General features: G+C 41.7%; 1 protein-coding gene across 2 annotated transcripts in view; it reads right to left on the reverse strand.

Moving 5' to 3' along the window:
• NDFIP2 (Nedd4 family interacting protein 2) overlaps positions 1–21,983 on the reverse strand; it is a 985,488-nt gene that overhangs the window by 366,227 nt on the left and 597,278 nt on the right. For both annotated transcript variants that reach the window (XM_044072913.1, XM_044072912.1), the window contains one exon: positions 17,486–17,610. In XM_044072913.1, the coding sequence (XP_043928848.1) occupies positions 17,486–17,610 (125 nt within the window). The remainder of the gene's footprint in view (positions 1–17,485; positions 17,611–21,983) is intronic.

The raw sequence follows: 21,983 nt of genomic DNA on the forward strand, positions 1-21,983 counted from the left end.
CAAAAAAAAATGTAACTACACACATATGAGTGTGTACATCCACACCCTGGCAATACTTTTATAATGACTAAGCATGAGGGCTGGAGAGAGGGAACAACTACTGTTATGGTACGTTTCTTACACAACATTATTGCTGCAGAAGCCTAAACTACTTGGGCAGATTATCATATCTTAGGAATAACAAGGAGGGAGGAGGAAGAAATTCAAGAATCCAGGAGCCCCTGGAGAATGGTCCTAACAAAGCTTGATCTGGATCTGCAAAAGGAGTCCAGTTTATAATGCTTTGTAAACGTGTGTACAGAGGATCATGTTGCTGCCTTTAGAATACTTCTAGAATCCAACTCCTTTCCAGAAAGCCACTGGAGGAGCCAAAGCCTTAGCAGAATGGGCCCTGACCCTGCCTGGAAAAGACATGTTGTGGTGAGCATAGCAGAAAGAAATAACATAAGACAACCATCTGAAAAACAGTCTGCTTTGATATTAGCTGCTGTTTTTTTTCTTACCATCATAGCAGACAAAGAGCTGATAGCCTTTTCTGAAGGATTTTCTTCTGTCTTAGTAGAACCTGAGCTGCCTGTGGACATCTTGAATATGTAATATTCTTTTACCCTTATTTTTAGGTTCTGGAAAGAATACAGGGAAATTAATAGTCTGGGTTAAGGTAAAATATGAAACCACTCCAGAGGTAAAAGGATTAGTTTTCAAACAGACCCTGTCTACATGGAAAATTAGGTTGGGTTGACTCACCATAAGAACTGGTAACTCAAACTTTTCTTGCAGAAATCAGAGCAGTGAGTAGCCAAGTTTTCTGTGTTAGGAGCCTCGCGTCTACCTGATGAGCTGGTTCAAATGTAAGAAGTGTTAGTTTTTCAAACTCAAAATTAAGATCTCAAACAGAAGCCACCTGTTTCCTAGGATGATGGATATATAAAAACCCTTTCAAAAACTGCTCGACTTGAAGTTCGCTTACAGAGACCTCTGTAATGCCTTTCCATTGTTTCAACTGCATCCAGAGCAATCCAAGCCAAGATAAGAATATTTTCTTGATTAATCACACTTGTACTCACTTTATATAGTGATCACTACTGTTTTTGAGTATTTTTAAAGCATTTATTTAATTTAGTGGCAAAGGTAATAATTTCTCTGTATGCTGGCATTTCTAGACTGTGTGCCTCCAAATCTCTTTACAGAAGGGTAAAGTAGCCATGGACTTAGTTGTTTGTTGTTTAAGCTGAACTTAAGAGCTGTTTTTGCTGTATTCTTACATTAACAGAGCCCAGGGCCAGACATCTTGTGGCAGAAGGTGTTTACCTGGTATCAGAATTTGGAAGCACTACTAGCTGATTAATCTGCACTTAAGGACTGCTTTTACTGTGATTTCACATTAACAGATTCCAGAGTCAGACATCTTGTGGCAGAAGATGTTTACCTAGGCACTCTTGGGGAAGCGCAAAGTGTGCTTATTTATTGTCTAGAGGACATAGGAATCCGTTTTCAAGCTTTTTTTTACCTCTGGATGAAACTTTCTACAGGTCCACAGCAGTTAGCAGCGACCTATACAATAGCAAACACCTAGGCAGTAAAATTTACCCATAAAATTAGTATTAGACCTGAAACCAGTTAAACAGTATGGCATTGTGCAGAAATAAGCCTAGAGCAGTTAGTGTGTGCATCAAATAGCACTACTGTCGCCTATATTCTATAGCATACTGCCCTTAATGCCAGAAACTACCTTAAGACTCCCCTGTTAAAACCCAATCTTTAATCCTAAATAGCCAAAAGGACCAGACAACATGGATATGAAATTTCCAAAATTTCTCTGTGGCTAGCTTAGTAGATTTGGGCATCTAAAGGCAATGCAGCAATTGTCTCATTCTCAAAAAACAATTCATCATTAAATAAAAATAACACAGTATGTGAGAGATGTAAATACACAACTTCCTTGGAGCCAAAAATGTTGCATACAAATGAGGTTATCAAGAATACTTATACCACATCTTCCGTACATAATGTTCATGACACAAATAGGTTGTCTTATGCTGAGGTGCTTAAAAGAAACCTTCCCAAATCTCAAAGACCTCCAGAGCCACCTAATGGTAACACTGCTCCTCAGTAATCACTAAAGCACACACCAAAAGCAACAGCAAACATTTCACATAAGCCTACATCTAATGATCTCCCAAGTGCAAAGCCCATAAGGCAAACATACACTTCACCTCATTCTCTTGTCATTGGGGATTCCATTGAGTGACACACAGATCCCCCATTCGCCAGGTTGGACAAGAAGAAATGGTCCGTTGCCTGTCTGTAGCCAGGATCTGCAATATCATGCATGCACTCAAATTACTGCATCCCAGGTACCAATATGACTCCATCACAGCCATGTGGGTGTTAAATGACCTGAGACATACCTCATCAGACTACATGAAAAGAGACTTAATGGATCTCTCAGAATTTGTCACAGATGGGTATGAACCTTGCAGTAAGCAGCATTATAACTTCACCAAGGATGATGCCACAATATAAACAGAAAATAATTAATTTTAATAAATGTCTTAGTTTCTGATGTCATTCCAGGGGGGATCCAAATTCTGTCAGCATTGGAGAACATGGTTAAAAGACCACATTGCTTTACCAAGGATGGGATGCGCCTGACCCCCTAGGCTTTCAGATATTGGTTAAAACTTTATCCACCCTATTACAGCTTTTTAAGGCTATGCCAAAAAGACAAAACTGCCAATATAGTGAAAAAGTTCACGATCCTGTTTAAGGTGTTACTGCTCAATGCTCGGAGTGTAAACAAAAAACTCCACACCCTTTAAGCCCCTCCTCACTCTGGATAATGCAGACAGCTGTGCCATGACACAGACTAGGTCTAAAGACATGGAAAGTACTCCGTAAGTGTAAGGCTACTGTGCTTTCCACACATTTAGACCAACAGCAGCACAGTCTGGGGCCAAAGGTGGAGGTATTTCAATCTATGTTAGTAACAAACATAACTCCAGGTTGGTTAAACATGATGATACCATGAAGTTCATTCAACTGAAAGTCACCATAGGTAAGGTCAGTCACTCTTAACTAAACCTACTTGAGGCATTCACCATCCAACCAAATACCCTATTCTATAGGCTGGGAAATGTACACTGCCTCAAATTCGTAGGCACAGTGCTTCCTGGAATTTAAGAAAAGCACCCTGGAACAGACAGTGTACACTTCAACCAGAGGATCAAACATACTGGATCTGGTACTCACCAGCATGGGACAGCGTTGCAACCCCCTCCCCCCTAAATAACATTCTCACTAGTGAGAGTAGATCACCATGCTGTGTCATTTGAAGCAATTATCAACACAGAAAATTCAGCTAATCCAGTAACGGTTAGGAACGATTCTAAAGCAAACTACATCCTATTAAGTTACAATCTCAAAATTCAAGGCTCCGCCCAACCCAAGACCACAGCTACCTATGCAGAATTATTCAAAAGTCACTATGCAAACATGTGAATGGCTGCACAGAGGCCGCCTTATTTACCAGAAATGAACCCGAAACAAATACTAAAAACAAATCCCACTGGTAGAATCTTCACCTAAACAGGGTATATAATTAAAAGAAGAAAACTCATGGCCAAAATCAGGAAAAGCAACTCTCTTAAACACAAGTGCTATCTTACACAGCTAAACAAAGCTAACAAGTCTAATTAAGTCCAACAAGACCAACTATGAGGTCAGGATAGCCTTGCAAGCTAAGAACAGTCAGAATGTCTTAGTCAGCACCTTAGAAGTAATACACAACAGTGTGCTGAACTAGTGGAGAATGGTACCACCTACACTGATCAAGGTGACATACCAAATCTACTGGCTGATAAAGTCAGCTCAAACTTCCTCCCCCATGCCCTTCCCCCCCACACCCCTCCTCCCATCAGCAGCACCAGATGAAATCCCCCTCCAACATACTTCCCCCAGATGAAATCCCCCTCCAACATACTTCCCCCATCTATGAGTAGGGACCACGTGCTGTCAACAATCACTAAAGCAAAGACCAACACCTTCATGGGTCCAACAACATCCCTGGTTGCCTCCTGGACAGTCTGAAACATGACCTTGAAGGACTCAAACTACAGCCTTGAAACAGGCTACATTCCAAGTGAATTAAGGACCGCAGCAGTCATTCCACTCCACAAGGGCAGACTATCAACTGATCCAGGAACTACAAACCCATCAGTCTAACAAGCCTAACATGCAAATCCATTGAACAAATTATCATTGAAATGATAAATAAGGACACTGGCACCCAAAAGACACTGTACCCATCCCAATTTAGCTTTAAGTGAAGGTCATGACTACTTAACCTGGTAGACTTCTTTGAGGGGGGTCATCACGGCAATGGACTAGGGTAAAACAGTGCATACAGCATATCTTGACCTGATCAGGCATATAAACACAATATCCCATGCAGGGATTGTTGACCAGCTCTCTGAGCAAGGTGTAAATGCTTACATAACTCGCTGGATTGCCAGCTGGCTCAGACAGGACCCAAGAAGTCAGAATTGGTGAGAACACCTCCACCAACAGACCAGTCACCAGAGGAGTACCCCAAGGTTCCGTGCTAGGCCCACTCCTGTTTGGTATTTACTTCTCAGAAGTCAAGGCTAATGTTAAAGGCCTCTGGCTCACCAAGTTCATAGATGACTATAATTCCCCCGAAGACACAAACATCTTTCAAGTAGGTTTAGCATAGACAAATAACTGGTGCCAAAGCTATGACCTACAACTCAATGAGAAAGAGCATTATAATGCCTTTTGGGAAACTGTCAAAGCAAGTTAATTAGGCCATCAAAAATGCCCTAAAGAGCTGACACGTAAGGGATCTGGGAAAATATGTTGATAGCAATCTAGCCTTTTACCAATATGTAGCCAAGATAAGAAAATCATTCTGTCACCCAACTTTTAGTTAACAGTATGGCATCCAGGTATAAGGGAGTTACAGTACCCTACTCATCCCTTACCAGACCTGTCATTGAATACAATGCCCCCTCTTGACATGCATCTAACCAGATACTTGCAACAGCTAGAACACACACAAAGGCTTCTCACCAGGAGAACTCAGGGCATGAATACCCTGTCCTACACTGATCATTTACAGGCTCTCTCTCTTTATTCAGTCTCCTGCAGGCTGCTGAGGGGATCTTTGCTTGGTTTATAGGGCTTCCTGAGACCCAGCCTTGATGTATCTGTTGCACTTGCACAAAAGAATCACCAGAAACACTAGATCCAGGGATCTGAACTTCACCTGTGACAAACAGAACATGTTGGAGAGAGAGAGAGAGAGGTGTCACAAAGGATCCCTGTACTACGGAATAGGCTTGCCATCCATGTAAAACAGAGTTCTCCCCTGACTCTATTCAAACAAAATCTTGACAATTGAATGGGAAATTGTAAATTTTTCTCCAGTCTGGCCCCCATGCCCCTTAAAGACAAAGGCCATCAATAAGAAAAGTATTATCCTAACACCCCCCCCCCCCAACAAATCCTTAGCTGCCTGCCTACTAGCATAAACCCCAACACCCCTCCCCCCCATGATACTTGCGACTCAAATGGCTTGGAGTTCCTGACTAGGCCTGTAAGGGCCCTAGAGGTCAATAGCCTAGTAAGAACCCCAAAGACAAGAAGAAATGGGGGCTGGGATCTAAGGGCAGACAAGCAGAAATGGCAGAACAGTAAATCAACCAGAAGATAGCAACTCACACAATATAGAAATAGAGGTAACAAGCCTTGAAAGGTTCTCAGTTCTTAGAGTGACACTTTAGAATCTTTAGAAGGACATTTTGTATACTGGAAAAGCATACAGAAACATTCCTCTCCATGGGAATGAAAAATAATCTGTATTTCAGGCCTGTTTCCAAGGAATCCTGGAGTAGAGTTTCTTTAACTGTATGCTTTGAATGGTGAAAAACAGATCTATATGAGGTGTTCCCCAGACTTGGATCAATTCCTGGCAGACTCCCGGATATAGTTTCCATTGTGAGAGTATACTCTGGTTCTAGTCAGCTTGTCTGCCAAGTACAATGTTTTGCTTTGATGGGATGTATGAAGCCTGCACAGATACACTGAGCTGAGTTGCTACCTCTTAGGCAATCACAGCAAGCATATCTGTTGTGACATACTGGGGAGGGGGGACTGAAGGTAGAAGGACAGACCTGGGTTTTAGAAAGGTAGCTGGTCCACCCACAATAGCAGTTCCCTTACTGACAAACCTCAAAAAGTACAGTTTTGTACCTACCATAAATGTAGATGTTCGAGGATCCACATTGCTGCAGTCCTAACCATTGGGTAGTCCGCTGTCCCAGTATGACCCCTAAAAGACAAGGCCAAAACCAAAACACCAAACACTCCTGCAAAAAAAATATGTACAATATATACAAAATTACACATAGTATACACCACCCACACAACCACCCCTAAACACAGAGGGGGGGGAGGTAAATTGGACTGCAGCAATGTGGATCCTCGAACATCTACATTTATGGTAGGTACAAAACTGTACTATGTTCTTCATTCCACATTGCTGCAGTCCTAACCATTGGGTAGAATCCCAAAAGCAGAGGTAAGGGAGGCTGGCAAATCATAAGGAAGCAGGAGCTGTCAACATGCCTTGCAAAATAGCTGTGGCAAAACCAGCCCTAGATTTAGAGTAGAGAGGAAGGTGGTAATGCTTAGAGAAAGTATGCACTGAACTCCAAGTAGCTGCCTCCAAAATATCCTTAGTTGCCACCCCCCTTAGAAATGCTGTTGAAGTGGCAGTAGCCCTAGTGGAATGAGGCCTAATCCCAGCTGGAATCTCCTTGCCATGATGGGAATAACAAAATGCAATGCAAAACCCAATCCACTTAGAAATAGTTTGTTTTGACACAGGCTTGCCCTGAGAACTCAAAGCAAAAGAAACAAACAACTGCTGAGACTGCCTAAAATCCTTGGTCCTGCATAAATAACTGCCTGTGTACATCTAAAGTGTGCAAAATCTTTTCCCCTTATTTTGGGGATCTGCATAGAAAGTAGGCAAATGAATAGTTTGGTTTAAAGCCACACTAGAAACCACCTTAGGCATAAAAGAAGGATTAGTGCGTAATGATACCCTATCCTTATGGAAAATCAAAAGCCATAAGGCTACCGCCATAAGGGCCTGCAATTCAGAAACCCGTCTTGCAGAAGTAATGGCCAACAAAAAGCAGTCTTCCATGACAAGTATTTCAAATCAGCAGTAGTAAGTTTCTCCAACACAAAATTGAGATCCCAAGCAGGAGTAGGAGCTCATTGGGGGTCTTATATTCTTTGCCCCTCTAAGAAATTGCTTGAACAAAGGATGAAAACAATGGTGGGTCACAATCATAGTGAGCTGAAATTGCTGCAGCATGAATCTTAATGGAAGAGAAAGACAAACCTTTGTCCAATAATTCAGTAAGATATTGAAGAGCCACACTCAAATTAGGCTCAGAAATCTCCAAATTCTTTGCTGCACTCCAAAATAAAAATCTCTTCCATTTTGTACTAGGTTTTCTGGCTTCCATAATCACATTTAAAACTTGTTGAGGAAGTTGAGACCTGCTGTGTTTCAAAACAGAATATGCCAGGCTGTTAGATGAAGAGAGTGAAGCTTGACATTGAGCAGGTGACCGTCCCTCTGAGACAACAGGTGTGGAATCAAAGGTAAAGGCCATGGAGGCTTCCTTACCAGACTCCTCAGTAATGGGTACCAGTGTTGCGAGGCCAATCTGGAGCTATTAAAATCATCCTTGGCTTGTCTTGTCTGACCTTTAGGAGCACCTTTGGGAGAAGAGGCAGAGGTGGAAAGGCATACACATGAAGATTTTTCCAACTGAAAGAAAGAGCATCCACTTTCCAAGCTGTGTGATGAAACCTCTTTGTGCAAAACTTTGGCAGCTGGTGGTTTAGTGGAGAAGTGAACAGATCTATGTCTGGAGTTCCCCATGACACTGTCAATTTCGAAATACATGAAGATCCAGTTTCATCCATGATTTGTCTGCTTAACACATCTGCTAAGGAGTTCTGTGCTCCAGCAGAAACCTTGCCTGAAGAGTTAGTTGCAGGCTGATAAAATCATTGCTTGCCTGCACAACGGGTAAGAATGTGTTCTGTTTGTTGATGTACCACATGACAGTTGTGTTGTCTGTTAGAATCAACACCTGCCCTGGAAGAAGTAACTCCTTGAAAGCCATTAATGCAAACTGGACTGCTAACATCTCCTTCATGTTGATATGTAGATGCTGTAGTCTGGCAGGCCACTTGTCTTGTATCCACTTTCCATTTAGATGAGCTCCCAAGCAATGTCTGAGGCATCTGTCGAGAATCCCTGACGCCTCCTCTGGCTCACAGAGAGTCCCTTGTTTAGGTGACATTCCTGAGCCCACCACAAAATTCCTGTTGAATGCAAGGTATTATTTGAATGACAGTGTCCAAATCCTGGCAGTGCTGTGTCCATACATTTTGAGATACCATTGCAGCCTCCTCATTTGCTGTTTGGCATTGGCAAGCCCCAGAATACAAGATGCCATGAACCCTAAGGCTTGAAGGACTGTCCTTGCAGTCAGCCGGACTGAAGAGATAGTTGATGGAAGTAAATGGAAAGATTCTTTTGTTTGTCGGCCATCTGGGCTGCTGTATTCAGTCTCATACCCAGAAAGCACATGTCTTGAGAGGGTACTAGACTGGACTTTATTAGAATACCCTAGGCATCTTAGCACTGCTATCACATATTCCAAATACTGTAAAAGGTCTTCCTTTTCTTGAGCCAGAATCAGGCAGTCGTCCAAGTAAGGATAGATTTGAATCCCTTTTAGCCTGAAGTAAGCTATCACTGGAGCCAGAACCTTTGTGAATACTCTAAAGGGCAATGCAGAGAAATGATAATGGGAATTATACTTCCTGCAACTTAGTCTGATAGGCACATGAAGGTAAGCCTCCTTGAGATCTAAAGTTACCATCCAGTGATCTTTGCCCAGCAGAGGTAAAAGCTGTTGTAACGTCAACATTTTGAACTTGGGAATGTCCAGATAAGTGTTGAGGATAGATAAATCCAAAATTGGTCTCCATGTGTTCCCCTTCTTTGGTACTAGGAACAGGCGAGAATAAAATCCTAGGCCCCTTTCTGGCACAGGAACTGGCTGAATGGCCCCTATTTGGAGTAACAGAGAAATTTGCTTGTGAGCCTCTTTTCTTTGTAGAGGAGGAATGTCTGGCATGCTTTTGAAAGGAGGCAAGGTATGGAAATAAAACCTGTAACCGTGGTGAATGATATCCAAAACCCATCTGTCTTGGGTAATTAAATCCCAATTTTCTTTGAAAAGAGCCAACCTTCCTCCCAAAGGTGCTTGCCACGAGAGCGTACTGGCAGCTGAAATCATTGGGTCTGTTTGCCCTCACCAGAAGTCTGAGCAGGAGAACTCCTGTTCTAGGCCTAAAAGAACCTTGAGCTCTGCCCCTACTGCGCCTAGACCTACCCCTAGACTGGGAATCATAAGCAGGATATGTCCATCCCTTAGTAGGCCAATTTCTACTAAACTTGGAGGCTGCACCTGCAAAAATCTTTAACAGTTTGCATAGACTTAGCCTTGTCCTCCATTTTCTTTAAAACTGCTTCCACAGGCGAACCAAACAACAACATGCTCAGCTAAATTCTGATCCCTCAACCAGGGAACAGAACCAGTGGCAGCCACCTCGAGGAGGCCTGCACAGCATCAAAACCACATTGCAAGGAATGCTTACCCACCTGTTCAGACACATGAACTAAATCCTGCAACTCTTTACACTCAATACCTTCGATATTTTAACATGTCATGGCTAAAGTGGAAGTAGTATACACTTTCTTTCCCCATCTATCCAAAGCCCTTGCCACTTTATCAGGAGGAACAGGATTTTTAACAACAGAAGCCTTAACACCTTTAGGCCCCGGTCTGCCCTAGGACTCTTAAAAGATACTTATGAGCTTCAGGCACCCTATAGTACCTATCCAGTTTAACTGGGGCAGGAGGCAAAGAATCAGGGTTCAGGGAGGCCTCTGCAAAAACATCTTCCACCACATTCAGAACAGGAGGTATAGCTAAAGGCCTATGCTGGGGTAAAAACAAGAATTCCCTAAGCCTCTTCCTGGAATCAGAGAAATCTTGACCTTCCCATTTAAAATGCTCCCTCATGGAATGCAGAGTCTCTGAAAATGAAAAATCCTCAGGAGGAGAAGCTGAAGGAGTAGAATCATCCACATCAGAATCAGAATAAGGAGGATACTCCTGCAAGTCTTCAGCAAGACTCAGAAGCCTCGAACACTGCTCAAAACTCTCAAACTCAGGTTCCACCCTAGGCCTCTTATCAGGAGGGCATAGAACCTCTAATCATAGTAATCAAATCCTCTGCCATTTTAAGCATATGTTTCTTAGGCAAAGATCCTGAAGAGCTAGGAGAAACCCCACTGAAGTTAAACCTGGCCTGCCTCTCAAAGAAGCCTTGGAAACAGAAGGGAGGCTCTAACCACCTTAGGAAGAGAGGGAAGAACAGCCATCTGAGAAGCCCCTTCAGCCTGGCCTACCTCCTGAGAGGACACATCCTGTAACAGTAAAGTCTCTCCTGAGACTCCAAAGAAACTCCTGGCAGAACCTCCGCGGCTCCACTAAGCCTTCTAAACCCCGTCCGGGACTGCGGGTTCTTCCACTCTAAACTTTGCTGCTTTGTCCTGCGCTTTTTTGGGCCAGGCGGGCGTCGGAGCATCCGGCGGCATTTTATAATTACAACGCTTCCCAAAACTAACCTAGCACAGTCTAACCTTCTCTTAATAGTGCTAAACAAGGTATACACAAGGTATGGTAATCCCTATGAGGTATCTGTTTCCCACAAGAAATACAGTTATTCACTTTTTCTGACATCCGGTTAAATACTGAGGCAAGAAAAACCAAAATATTCCCCCGGGGAGTTTTAACCAAACTTGATTCGGTCTGAAACTCCGACTTCAGAAAATTTAAAAAACTGCTTCTGCATCGGACCATGCGGCAAAAGACTGAGGATATGGCGTCGGTCATGGACTGGGACAGCGGACTACCCAATGGTTAGGACTGCAGCAATGTGGAATGAAGAACATCTGGAAATCAGAAAAATGTGAAGGCTGTTGATGCTGACTCTAGAGTGCTCTAGGGTGCCACTGAATTCTTCTCTCGTGATGTCTGGCTAAGAAAAACCTCGATAATTATACAAGCCACAAAACCCAGAATCTTGAGAAATTCTAAGATCTTCTTGTGTTATACTGCTTTGTCCAAAAAAAGAAAACTCTTGTTAGGGGAGAATCCACAAGACATCCCAGAAAAAAAACAGTGAGTGGGAAAAGAAGAAAGATAATTTCTGCACGTTCATCTGAAACACCAGACTAAGCAAAAGTTTCACTACTCTTGTCAGGGAATCCTGACAAATGGAAAAAGACAAATGTCCAAATATATAAAGATGTAAATGCCTTGAGGCATGCAGAAACCAATCACTAAGCCAGGTACTTTGTAAATACCCCTGGTGCAGAGAATACAGCAAAGAGTAAGACAGAACTTCTCACATGAGTTAGCCAGACAAATACTTAATTACCTGAATTCCTTGCAATTTGGAATGTGACATTAAGCACTTTTTAGGTCTAATGTTGCCATGAAACTGCAGGAGAAGGGCTAGCATTTTGAATTTTGGAATCTCGACAAAAAAAAAATAAGATTCAGAATGGAGAGGTCTAGGACTGGTCTCAAAGTTCCCTCTTTCTTTGGCACCAGAAAAATCCTTAAGTAAAACATCTGCCGATCTGAGCTGAAGGGAGACCGTCCATAAACTCACAGCAACATTTGATCAGAAATTGGATAAACAAGAGGCATCCGATTTACAGGATGATAAGGAATACCATAAAAAGGGGAAGGGATTCCCACTGCCATCACCCTGTTAGAGAAGGGATTCTCACTGCCATCTCTACACCCTGTTAGAGAAGGGATTCTCACTGCCATCTCTAGAGAAGTCTCAGAACCCACATGTCTACGGTAATCTGATGGCAAACAGGAAAATGAAGGCCTAGACTGATGCAAGACTTGTAGAATTGCTACGGTTGGTAGAAGGAGAGATTGAAGAGGGAAATATTCACTCAAATTCTTTTGGACTGTCCTTGGTTCTGGAAGGCTCACACTTCTTACGGCCTTCTTGCCACTGTATTTTGAAATTCTGCTTGCTAGACCTTTGTTTAGATGGATTACTCTGCTTCCTGGAAAAGGAATTCTGAAAATAAGGCAAGTTTTTACTGAACTTTGAAAAGGAAAGTTGAAAAAAAAAATTTGAGCACCCCTTGAATCAGTTTTCCTCTGTCATCAAATCTTTTAAGGACCTCAGCTGCAAAGGCCCAAATAACATATCTTTGTCCTGGGAAGAATGTAAAATCTCAGCCTTAACATGGTTAAGTTTTGAGAACATAACTATGCAAATCTTCTCTTAGATGAACCAGTATCAATCTACTCTGGATATAGAATCAGCAAAGTCATGACAACAATTTAAGGAATGCTTGGTTATCTCAGACGCAGACACAATTAAGCAATCAAAAAGAAGGTTTTTCCCTCTGAATAAGGAAGGTTAACCAGTTAACTTTCTCATGCTTGCAAGAGGCCAGTAAAAATTTTAACATTTGATCCTAGCAGTTTAAAGTTTTAAAAGTTAATGCCGCAAAAGAATAAACTTCCTTCTCAAACCTGTCCAAGGATTTCCAACCCTTGTCAGACTCAACAGGGTTAGCATTCACAATATGTTTAACAGTAGAAGTAGGCTTAGATAAAGAAATCATTGCAGGCTATGACTTGGGATTAACATACAAGAATGTGTGTGTCTGAGATGCTTTACATAACCTATCAGTCTTTTAGGGGCAAGGAGCTAACTATCAGTTATACTGCAAGCTGTTACGAAAACATCCTCAAAGATAAGACACAACATAGGAGGAACAGTTAAGCAGGCTAGGGAAAATCAAGATGCAGCAAATCATAAAAAACATTTGATGGGAGACATTTAGTTTCAGAAAAAGATCATTCTTTGGGAGGGAAATACGAAGAAACAACATCAGAATATTCATCTTGAGGAGAATTAACTGATGAATCTCACACACACACACACACACACACACACACACACACACACACACACACACACACAATCAGACTGAAAGGGAAATCATTTTTCTTTTTCTATCAGAAAGAAGTGAGGAAACAGGATTTAACACATTAAAAGCTGAAATTAATCCCTTAGCAAATCTTCCCTGTCTACAATTAAGAATACAGGAGAATACACATTTTTAAGTTTCTGCTTTTTCCTTTTGGGAGATTCTCTAAAAAGGGACCATCTAATGATTGGAACACTAACCTGGGAACAGGCATCTTACCCTGGCAAAGTAGAATATCTTTACCCACTCCTTTCTCCAAAACTGACAACAATGGTTCTCCTTTGCCTTGTGAGAGCAACCCTACAGCTGCAGGAGATGTGAATCTCCCTGGTCTTTCATGGCTTCTCGAGGAGCTACAGAAAAATTAATATGTTTTTCTTTTACACAGTTTTCTCAAAAGTACAAGTAAAAGTTCTTAAAACAAATATGACAGTTCAACTTCAAATTTCCTAGCATAAAATATCAACTTTCACCGAAAAAACACATTTGTTTTTAAGAGAAAAATGACATAATGGAAGGCTTTCCCTGAAGGGAACCTATCTGTCTAGCCTTGAAATGATCACTAGCACAGTTAGCTCCAGGAAGCCAGAAGAGGCAGAGCACTTGTTCTGAAGCTATAAGTGCCAAAAGTGCCTTTTATAGGATTCTGCATGAACCACTGGCAGTTTTGGACATGAAAAGTGTCCTAAAGCTTTGATAGTTTGAAAGTGGTCATATCTTACTCAAGGATATGATCCAATTAGCCTAAGGTTACTTCTACAGTGGCCTAAACATTGAAAAAACTGCATTAGACAAAAGTTTAGTTCAAACATACACCCAGAATTGTATAAGTGTTCTTGTCATATATGTACAAAATCATATTTATATATTCACATAAATGCAAGGCATGCATAATAAAGTTACTCTTTACATTAGACACTGACTTCAAAAGTTAATGGAATTTAACTGAAATAATAGGTTGCCCAATCACTTCAAAAGTTAAATCACTAAACATTAAAATATGCCTTAAAATATATTCCAAATCCTATGCACTAACAATAAATCAGAAAATAAATCTGAAAAATTACTATACAGCCAACTTGTATTCTAGAAGGCGATCCTACTAGTTTTCATTAGCTTTGCGATAAGGAGTCTCTTGTCAAAAACTGAATGCCTCAGTGAGTTTCACCACAATGTGTTGGACCGTGCAAGTCAGAAGAGTGCTTTTGGTGTGGCTTCCCCCTTTTCCCCACTGTAGTGCAACCATGGAGGTGGTACAAAAAATTAAGGGTGGTGTGGGGAGTGCAGGATGGCTTGCCTTCATACAAAAAATAAAAATATTTTTTTTTGGAATCACTGTTTTCAAGTTCCATCATGTGAGAAAACGGAGTAAAAAAAACTGTGCTATGTTGGGTAGAAGAGAAGCCTTTCTAGAACCTGAAGTACAAATCATCAAATGTAAATAGTTGCACCAATAAACTAGACCGTTAACAAAGCCAAGCCCTTAATGTGTAACTGCATCAATAGTTACATAGATAAAAATTAAAACAATAAATCAAAAACAAATGCCTGGAAAGTATTTCAAATGCTGTTGTCTCTTTCGGCTTATCCCGGTTAGGGGTCGCCACAGCAGAACTCTGGTCCACTAATGTTTGGTAGCGGATTTTTACATGCAGAGTTACCAGCCCTGACGCACAACCTTCAACGAAGGCACACCCATTCACACATGCCTCCACACAGAAGACGATCTAGCTGAGAATCGAACGCAACAAAGTCTTGCTGTGAGGTGACAACGCTACCGCAGCACCACTACCGCGGGTTCTGGAAAGTATTTCAAATGATGTACACTAATTATAGGTTAGTCATTAAAACTGAAGCGCTATCACAGCCTTGTAAGGTATTTGCATTCACTTGCACAGAAACTGAGGTTCAGACACACCTCCAGTCTCACTCCCAGCACTGGATGATGGAAATGCCACCACTGTAAGCTACCTTCTCCTTGTCCACTGGCAATAAGGACGATAATGATCTCTTCCTGGGATTTAATGTTTAAGTCAGCAAGTATTAGGAGGCTACCATAAGTTTAGCGGACTCAGAAGAGAAGATCCTTGGACTTGGCTTCTGTACGTCTTGCCTCACTTGTTTCTGCTCCTACATGGAATCTAAGGACAAGTTCTCCAGTAAGTTGGAGCCTGTTCTTCTATGATAAAAGTCCACAAGATTCTCTTTAATGTAGTCAATCATACATCTCAACCCCTTAAAGTATGAATTATGGACAATGCCATAAATACTGGTATGGGGTTTATGGCAAAGGTACAAACATTAGGGGCATATTTTAAATAAAAACTTAGAAATTTGCTAGAACAGGTTTTGCATTAACATGCATTTTCAAAACGGATATGAAGTCCAAAACTTAGAAGCGTAACTGGTTCAACCAGCGCCCTAAGCTGGTACTATGAACCAGTTCCCCCACTCCCTCAGCTCAACTGAAAAGCAAAAACAGATGGACAACACCCACCTTCCTCTTGCCCCAGCCATTCCAGTCCTATTTATTTGCCCTGCCCCAACCCTCTTTCAACTTATTTTATTTAAATAAAATAATGTCTTATTTTAAAATGTAGCAAACTGTTTGATACAATACATTGTCTGCGCAGAGCACTATGGCGCTCATGTTTTAGTTAAAAAAAAAAAAAAAAAATCATCTTTTTAAACTGTAGCAAACTGGTTGCTACAGATGCAGCAAACAGTGGCTACAGTTTATACCCTGCCTGCATTGAGTGCTAGAGCACTCAGGTTCTAGATAAAAAAAGTAATGTAGCAAACTGGACTACATGGAACTCTACAGCACTTGGGTTAGACCGCAAATGCAATACTGGCTTTTAAAAGCCAGTATTGCATTAAGAGATCAAGATATGCTGATCGTGCCACTAATATTTTGTGCCCTGAGAAGTTGCCCCTCTCGCCCCAGCCTAGCTACACCACTGCTGAAACACAAACTATTATTTAGTAAATTCAATCTTGAATAATTTGCCAGTAAACCACAAAGAGGAACACACCAAATCTATTACATATAAATCTGGACAGTCTGTGAATTTCTGGGCAGTTGAGTGGTATGCTGAAAAGCAATGGGACTTTAATGCAGCAACTAACATTATAATCTTGTCCGAGACATACAAAGAAAAAAATAACTCTTGTAATTGTTTTGGCTCAGTATCTTACAATTTCGACCGCAGTTGACAGCTTTATAATGCTACTCAAACGCAACAGCTTTTCAACAGTGCACATTATAAAAAAAAAGATAGGACTCGTGTGAACAATTAGAAAGACCTTTGGATCTTAAGAGGTCACATATGCATTCATGATGATCCTTAGATGTAAAATGTGGGCCAAACTTGGGAGTGCAGCCCTCAAGCACAGGAAACCAAGGCTTAAAAAAAAGATTATGCTAAAAGGATGTACACGTTTCTCCACACACTGCAAAGGACTCCTCAAATTAAGATGTGCTACTACCTTTTCACCTTTCAATGCAATATAAGCAGCACTTTACAATGACCATTTGCTGACCAGTACACTTACCCAGGTATCAAAAACAAATTAGCCTTATTCGGTTAAACTGAGCATATCAATTGCTCTCCTTAGTAATACGTTACTAGATACTCAAGTGTGGAGGAGTGATAGTAAGGCACACTTCTCTGAAAACAGAGACTGGATAATGAACTAACAAAGACAGAAGTACAAGCATCACCTTGTGCTCTTTTCTACAGAAAAAAACTACATCATAAAGGGGCCATCTAAAGAAAGTGAAAGTGCCTGACCCCAGGTGTCAACCTATGAAGACATGAAAAATAATAGCTGTGATACAGGATGAGTCCATCTCTAGGTACAATGGGAAATTCACTGACACCCACTATAGACATGACAGACTAATATGGTCTGCTTCTGTAGGAAAAGCATTTAATTAGTCTGAAAGGTAATTAAAAAACAGATGCCAAACAGATTGGGAAAAGTTTCAGAAAAGATGCATGAAGTAATGCTTGTCTTCAGACAATTTCCGCTTTTCTAACAGACTTCTGTACTGTACTATACATACCAACAATAACTTGTGTATAATCTGTTCTTCCTTGGGTCTAAAGAACAACTTCATTCTACCTGTACTGAACCAGAACAAAACTGCAGCCTTTTTTTTTGTATAACACAAAACTATTTTCCAACAGGGTGTATATAAAGAAATTAAAAATTATCAGCAAATTCAGAATATATTTAAGTGTACTATTACAATAATCTTACCCGAACAATAAGAATCCATTTTATCAAGGAAAGTCCAAATCCACAAATTGCACCATATCTTCCAGCTATGGTGTTGGTTATACAGAAGGAAAGACAAAACCCAATCCAGTTAAAAATAAATGACACTGTAAAAAAAAAAAAAGTGCTGTCAAAACTTTTTTTCAGAGAAATAACACAAAGTAAAATACATACATACAACAGGCAAGGTATAAATCATGAGTTAAAACAAGAAAAGTTAACAGACATTTCTTGAATACTTGCCAAAACACCCATGAATATATATTTAACCCATTAAAAAAGAACTTTCAAATCTACACAGACTATAAAGACTACTGCTAGCCTTTAAGTTATAAAATTATTATTTTATTTTTTCTGACACTAAATTTGTCTTAACATACCTGCAACTCTCTTCTCGTAAGTCACATATTTACTATTCATAAGCCTGCAAACTCAAACATAATGTCCATGAATAACTTGAAACACAGTACAACACCAATTAGTAATTATGTGCAAACTTTGAATGGATTTACCTTTACTGGTAATTTAACTGCAACCACAATGTTGTCAGATATTCATAATCGTTGCAGTTTAATATCTTGTTTCAAATGTACTGACCAAACAGAAATCAAATATTCCAAGAAAAGACTTGTACATAGGATAATACAATCTACATGATGTAAAGTATCTTGAAAAAGCGATGCATTTTAATGACATTTTTGGATCCTCATTTTGAAATGTTGAGACTCATAATAGCAAGCCCAGAAATGCTGGAAAAAAAACAGACTGAAGACCACTGAGAACTGCAAATCATCATCATCAGCCCCCACTTTTCCCATTTTTCTACATGGGGTCGGGGTATCGTGTTAACTGTCGCCAACTCTCACGATTCAGTGCCACACTCCTGCCTTCTTCAACACTCATGCCTGACTGTTGCAGATCTTCTTTCACACATTCCATCCACCTTTTTTGCTGGACGTCCTTGCTTCCTCTTACCTTCTTCCTGCCTGTCCCAAATCTCTCTCACCAAATTTGTTTTCTGCTTTTCAACACCTATGCCCAAATCACAGTAGTCTGTTCTCTTTGATCTTTTCTGCAACTGGAGCTACTTTGGCTTCTGCTCTTATGTCCTCATTTCTTCGTCTGTCCCACAGTGTGCATCCTGTCACCTTACTCAGGCACTACATTTCCATCACCTCTAGCTTCTTCAGCTGTTCTGCCTTTACTGCCCAGGTTTCTGTACCATACAGCAGTGCTGGCCGCACCACTGTCTTGTACGCCTTACTTTTCGACTTCTTGGGCATACTTCTGTCAGACTACACCTGTTAATCTATGCCAGTTGACTACAGCCCATCTGATTCTAGCTTTGACCTCTTCATTCAGACTACCCTTCTCCTCAACTACTCCTCCCAGATACTAGAAACTGTTTATCTGTTCCACTATCTTCCCTTCTATCTCTATTCTCTGATTTCCCCAATTTGCTGCCATCACCACCATCTTATCTCTGCTTAGTTTCATCCCATGTGCATTCAGATTTGCATTCCATTCTCCTATCCTTTGCTGAAGTTCTAGCTCAGAGTCTGCCTGAACTGCCACATCTTCTGCATACAGCAGCTTTGTTGATCAGTCCCCTCCAACTTGTTTGCTAATGTAGTCCATCACCAGTATGAACAGCAGTGGGCTCAAAGCTGAACCATGATATACACCCACACCCACTGGGAATCCCTCTATGAAGCTGAATACCATCCGTACTCGATTCATTGGGTCCTTGTACATAGCCTGCTCTAATTCTACCAACGTTTCTTGGACTTCAAACCACCGCAGTACTACCCAAATCATCTTCCTTGGGATCTTGACATATGCTTTCTCCAAATCTAGGAAAGCCCAGATGGACACTCTCATCATCTCTAGCTTCTTCTCAATTATCTGTCTCAATGCAAACATCGGGTCAGCTGTGCTGCATCCTGATCTGAATCCAAACTGCTAATCTCCCATCTTATATTCTACTACTCTGATAAACTGATACACAACTGATACACAATCAGCCTCTCCAGAACTTTATTGCAATGTGACAGGAGTTTGATGCCTCTGTACTGCCCACAGTTGTGGATGTCCCCTTTGTTCTTGTACACTGGCACGAGTATGCTTATTCTCCAGTCATTTGGGATAAGCCTGTCTCTCCACACTATTAGTACCCTGAGGAGCCATTTCTCCCTCATCTCACCCAGTATCTTTATCACATCTGGGTCCAACATGGGTGGGGCAACAGGAATAAAGTAGTAGAAGCCATTAGGTCTGGAAACTGCTGTCTGAATGCACTTTTTTTCTCACTATCACAACCCTGCTGTGGGGCATACGCTGAGTTTATGAATACTGCCCTATTATTACACTGGAGTCTGACTGCCATGATTCTTTCATTAATTCTGATGATATCCCATACTGCCTTCTGAAGCCTCTCTCCCACCACAATTCCTACACCATTTCTAACCTGCTCTCCATCTGAGTAGTAGATCCTGGATCCCAAGCCAAGTGGCTTTGCTGCACTGCCCTTCTATCTCGTTTCCTGGATACATAGGATATCCAGCCTCCTCCTAATCATCAGGTCATCCACTTACAAGCTGCGTCCTTGTCAGTGAACCTACAACAAGAGTAGCAATTCTTAGTTCATGCTTGGCAGGTTGGTTGGTTTTATATCCAGCTTTCAGAGGTTCAAAGGTTCATAGGTTTATACTAGGCTATCTGCCCTAAGGCATTTATAAGCCTAGCCCAAAGTTTTGTGGCTTACGCCACCCCTTATATGAAAAAATACTGTACCCATTAGTTTGTTGTGCCTCTGTCCAGCAGTGACACAGAGATGATTCCCGGGGTAAACCTACGATCTCCCATCCACAGGTCAAGATTTCTCTTGAACAGAGCCAGCGAGGTGCTCTGCCTCACATGGACCAGGATTTTATTCCACAGCATAGGGAGTCTCAGAGTGATAAATCTATCCCTCCAGCACGTCCTATTTATATCTGGGCTAAGGTTTAAGTCGCTTGCTCTAGTGGTTTTGGTGGATTTGGATTTTTTGAGGTGGAGCATGTCCATTAATTCCGGGTTGGACATGGCCTTGTATGTCAGGCACATGTCACCTCTGAGCAGACGGTATGCGACTGAATAGAGCTGGAGTTTCTTCAATCTGGCAGCATTAGACAGATTTTGGAGTCCCTTTATCCTTTTGGTGAGGAACTTTTGGGGTCTCTCCAATTGTTGCAGATGTCGGGTGAGATACATCCCGAATGGGGCATTGTACTCTATCATTGGTCTGATACGTAAAGAGTACAGGGGAACAATGACCTCACTAGATCTGGATGTGAATCCCTTCATGATCAGGTAGGCAATGTAGAAGGTCTTTCTAACCACTTTAGCAACGTGAGTGTCAAAAGAAAGGCCACCGTCAACCTGGGTCCCCAGGTCCCTGATAACCTCTTCTGTGCTTAGTGGATTGCCACCTATATGGTAGCTTGGGGTTACCTTGTTTTTCCCGAAGGGTATGACTATACATTTTTTGGCGTTTAACTTCAGGCCATGGCTCTGGCACCAGCTATCTGTTTCCGTGAGTCCCTTCTGAAGGATATCTGTGTCCGATGCACTTTCCACTATGGCGCCCAGTTTGCAGTCGTCTGCAAACTTTGTCAGCCAAAGTCCTCCCATGTTGGCCTGTACTTCTGAGAAGTAGATGCCGAACAATAGGGGGCCAAGGACCGAGCCCTGTGGGACACCACTTGTGACCGGCTTGGAGTCTGACATAGCTCCAGCAGCTCTAACCCTGTAGGTTCTGCCCTTAAGCCAGTTTGCAACCCATCTTGTGACATATGGGTTTACATTTAAGCTGGTAAGTTTTTCTACAATACCCGAGTGGGGTATTGTGAAAAGCCTTTGCAAGGTCAAGGTAGGCTGTATGGACTGCCTTTCCCTCATCAATGGCCTTGGTGACTGTTTCGAAGAAGTCAACCAAGTTCAAAAGGCATGATCTGCCCTTGACGAAGCCAAACTGGGTCGGGTCCAATGTCTGCAAGTCCCCTATATCTTTTTTTATGAGCTCCATTATGATCCTCTCCATAGCTTTGCAGACTAGACATGTTAAGCTTATGGGGCGGTAATTACCAGGGTCCATAGAGGCACTGCCTTTGTGGAGTGGGACCACAGTTGCTGTGCGCCACTCCTTGGGCACGTATCCTGTGGTACGGCTGAGATTAAACAGCTGCCTTATGTGCGGGTTTAATTCCTCATTTAGCTCGTGTAGCACACAGCCGGGGACACCATCCGGTCCCACTGATGATGTGTTTTTAGCTTTAGGGAGAGCAGCTTTCACCTGCGCATTTGAGACGTCTGGGAGGCTACATTCCTATGGGATAGTTATCTCTCCTTTAGGGGGGGAGAGGGGGCTGAAGTTTGCACTGAACCAGTCTGCCAGTATGTTGGCAATGTCTGTGGGTTCAGTGATTTTGTATCATTCTGG

The sequence above is a fragment of the Protopterus annectens genome, chromosome 5.part1 (genome assembly GCF_019279795.1).
Source record: "Protopterus annectens isolate FY-2018-M chromosome 5.part1, PAN1.0, whole genome shotgun sequence".
NCBI lineage: Eukaryota > Metazoa > Chordata > Ceratodontiformes > Protopteridae > Protopterus > Protopterus annectens.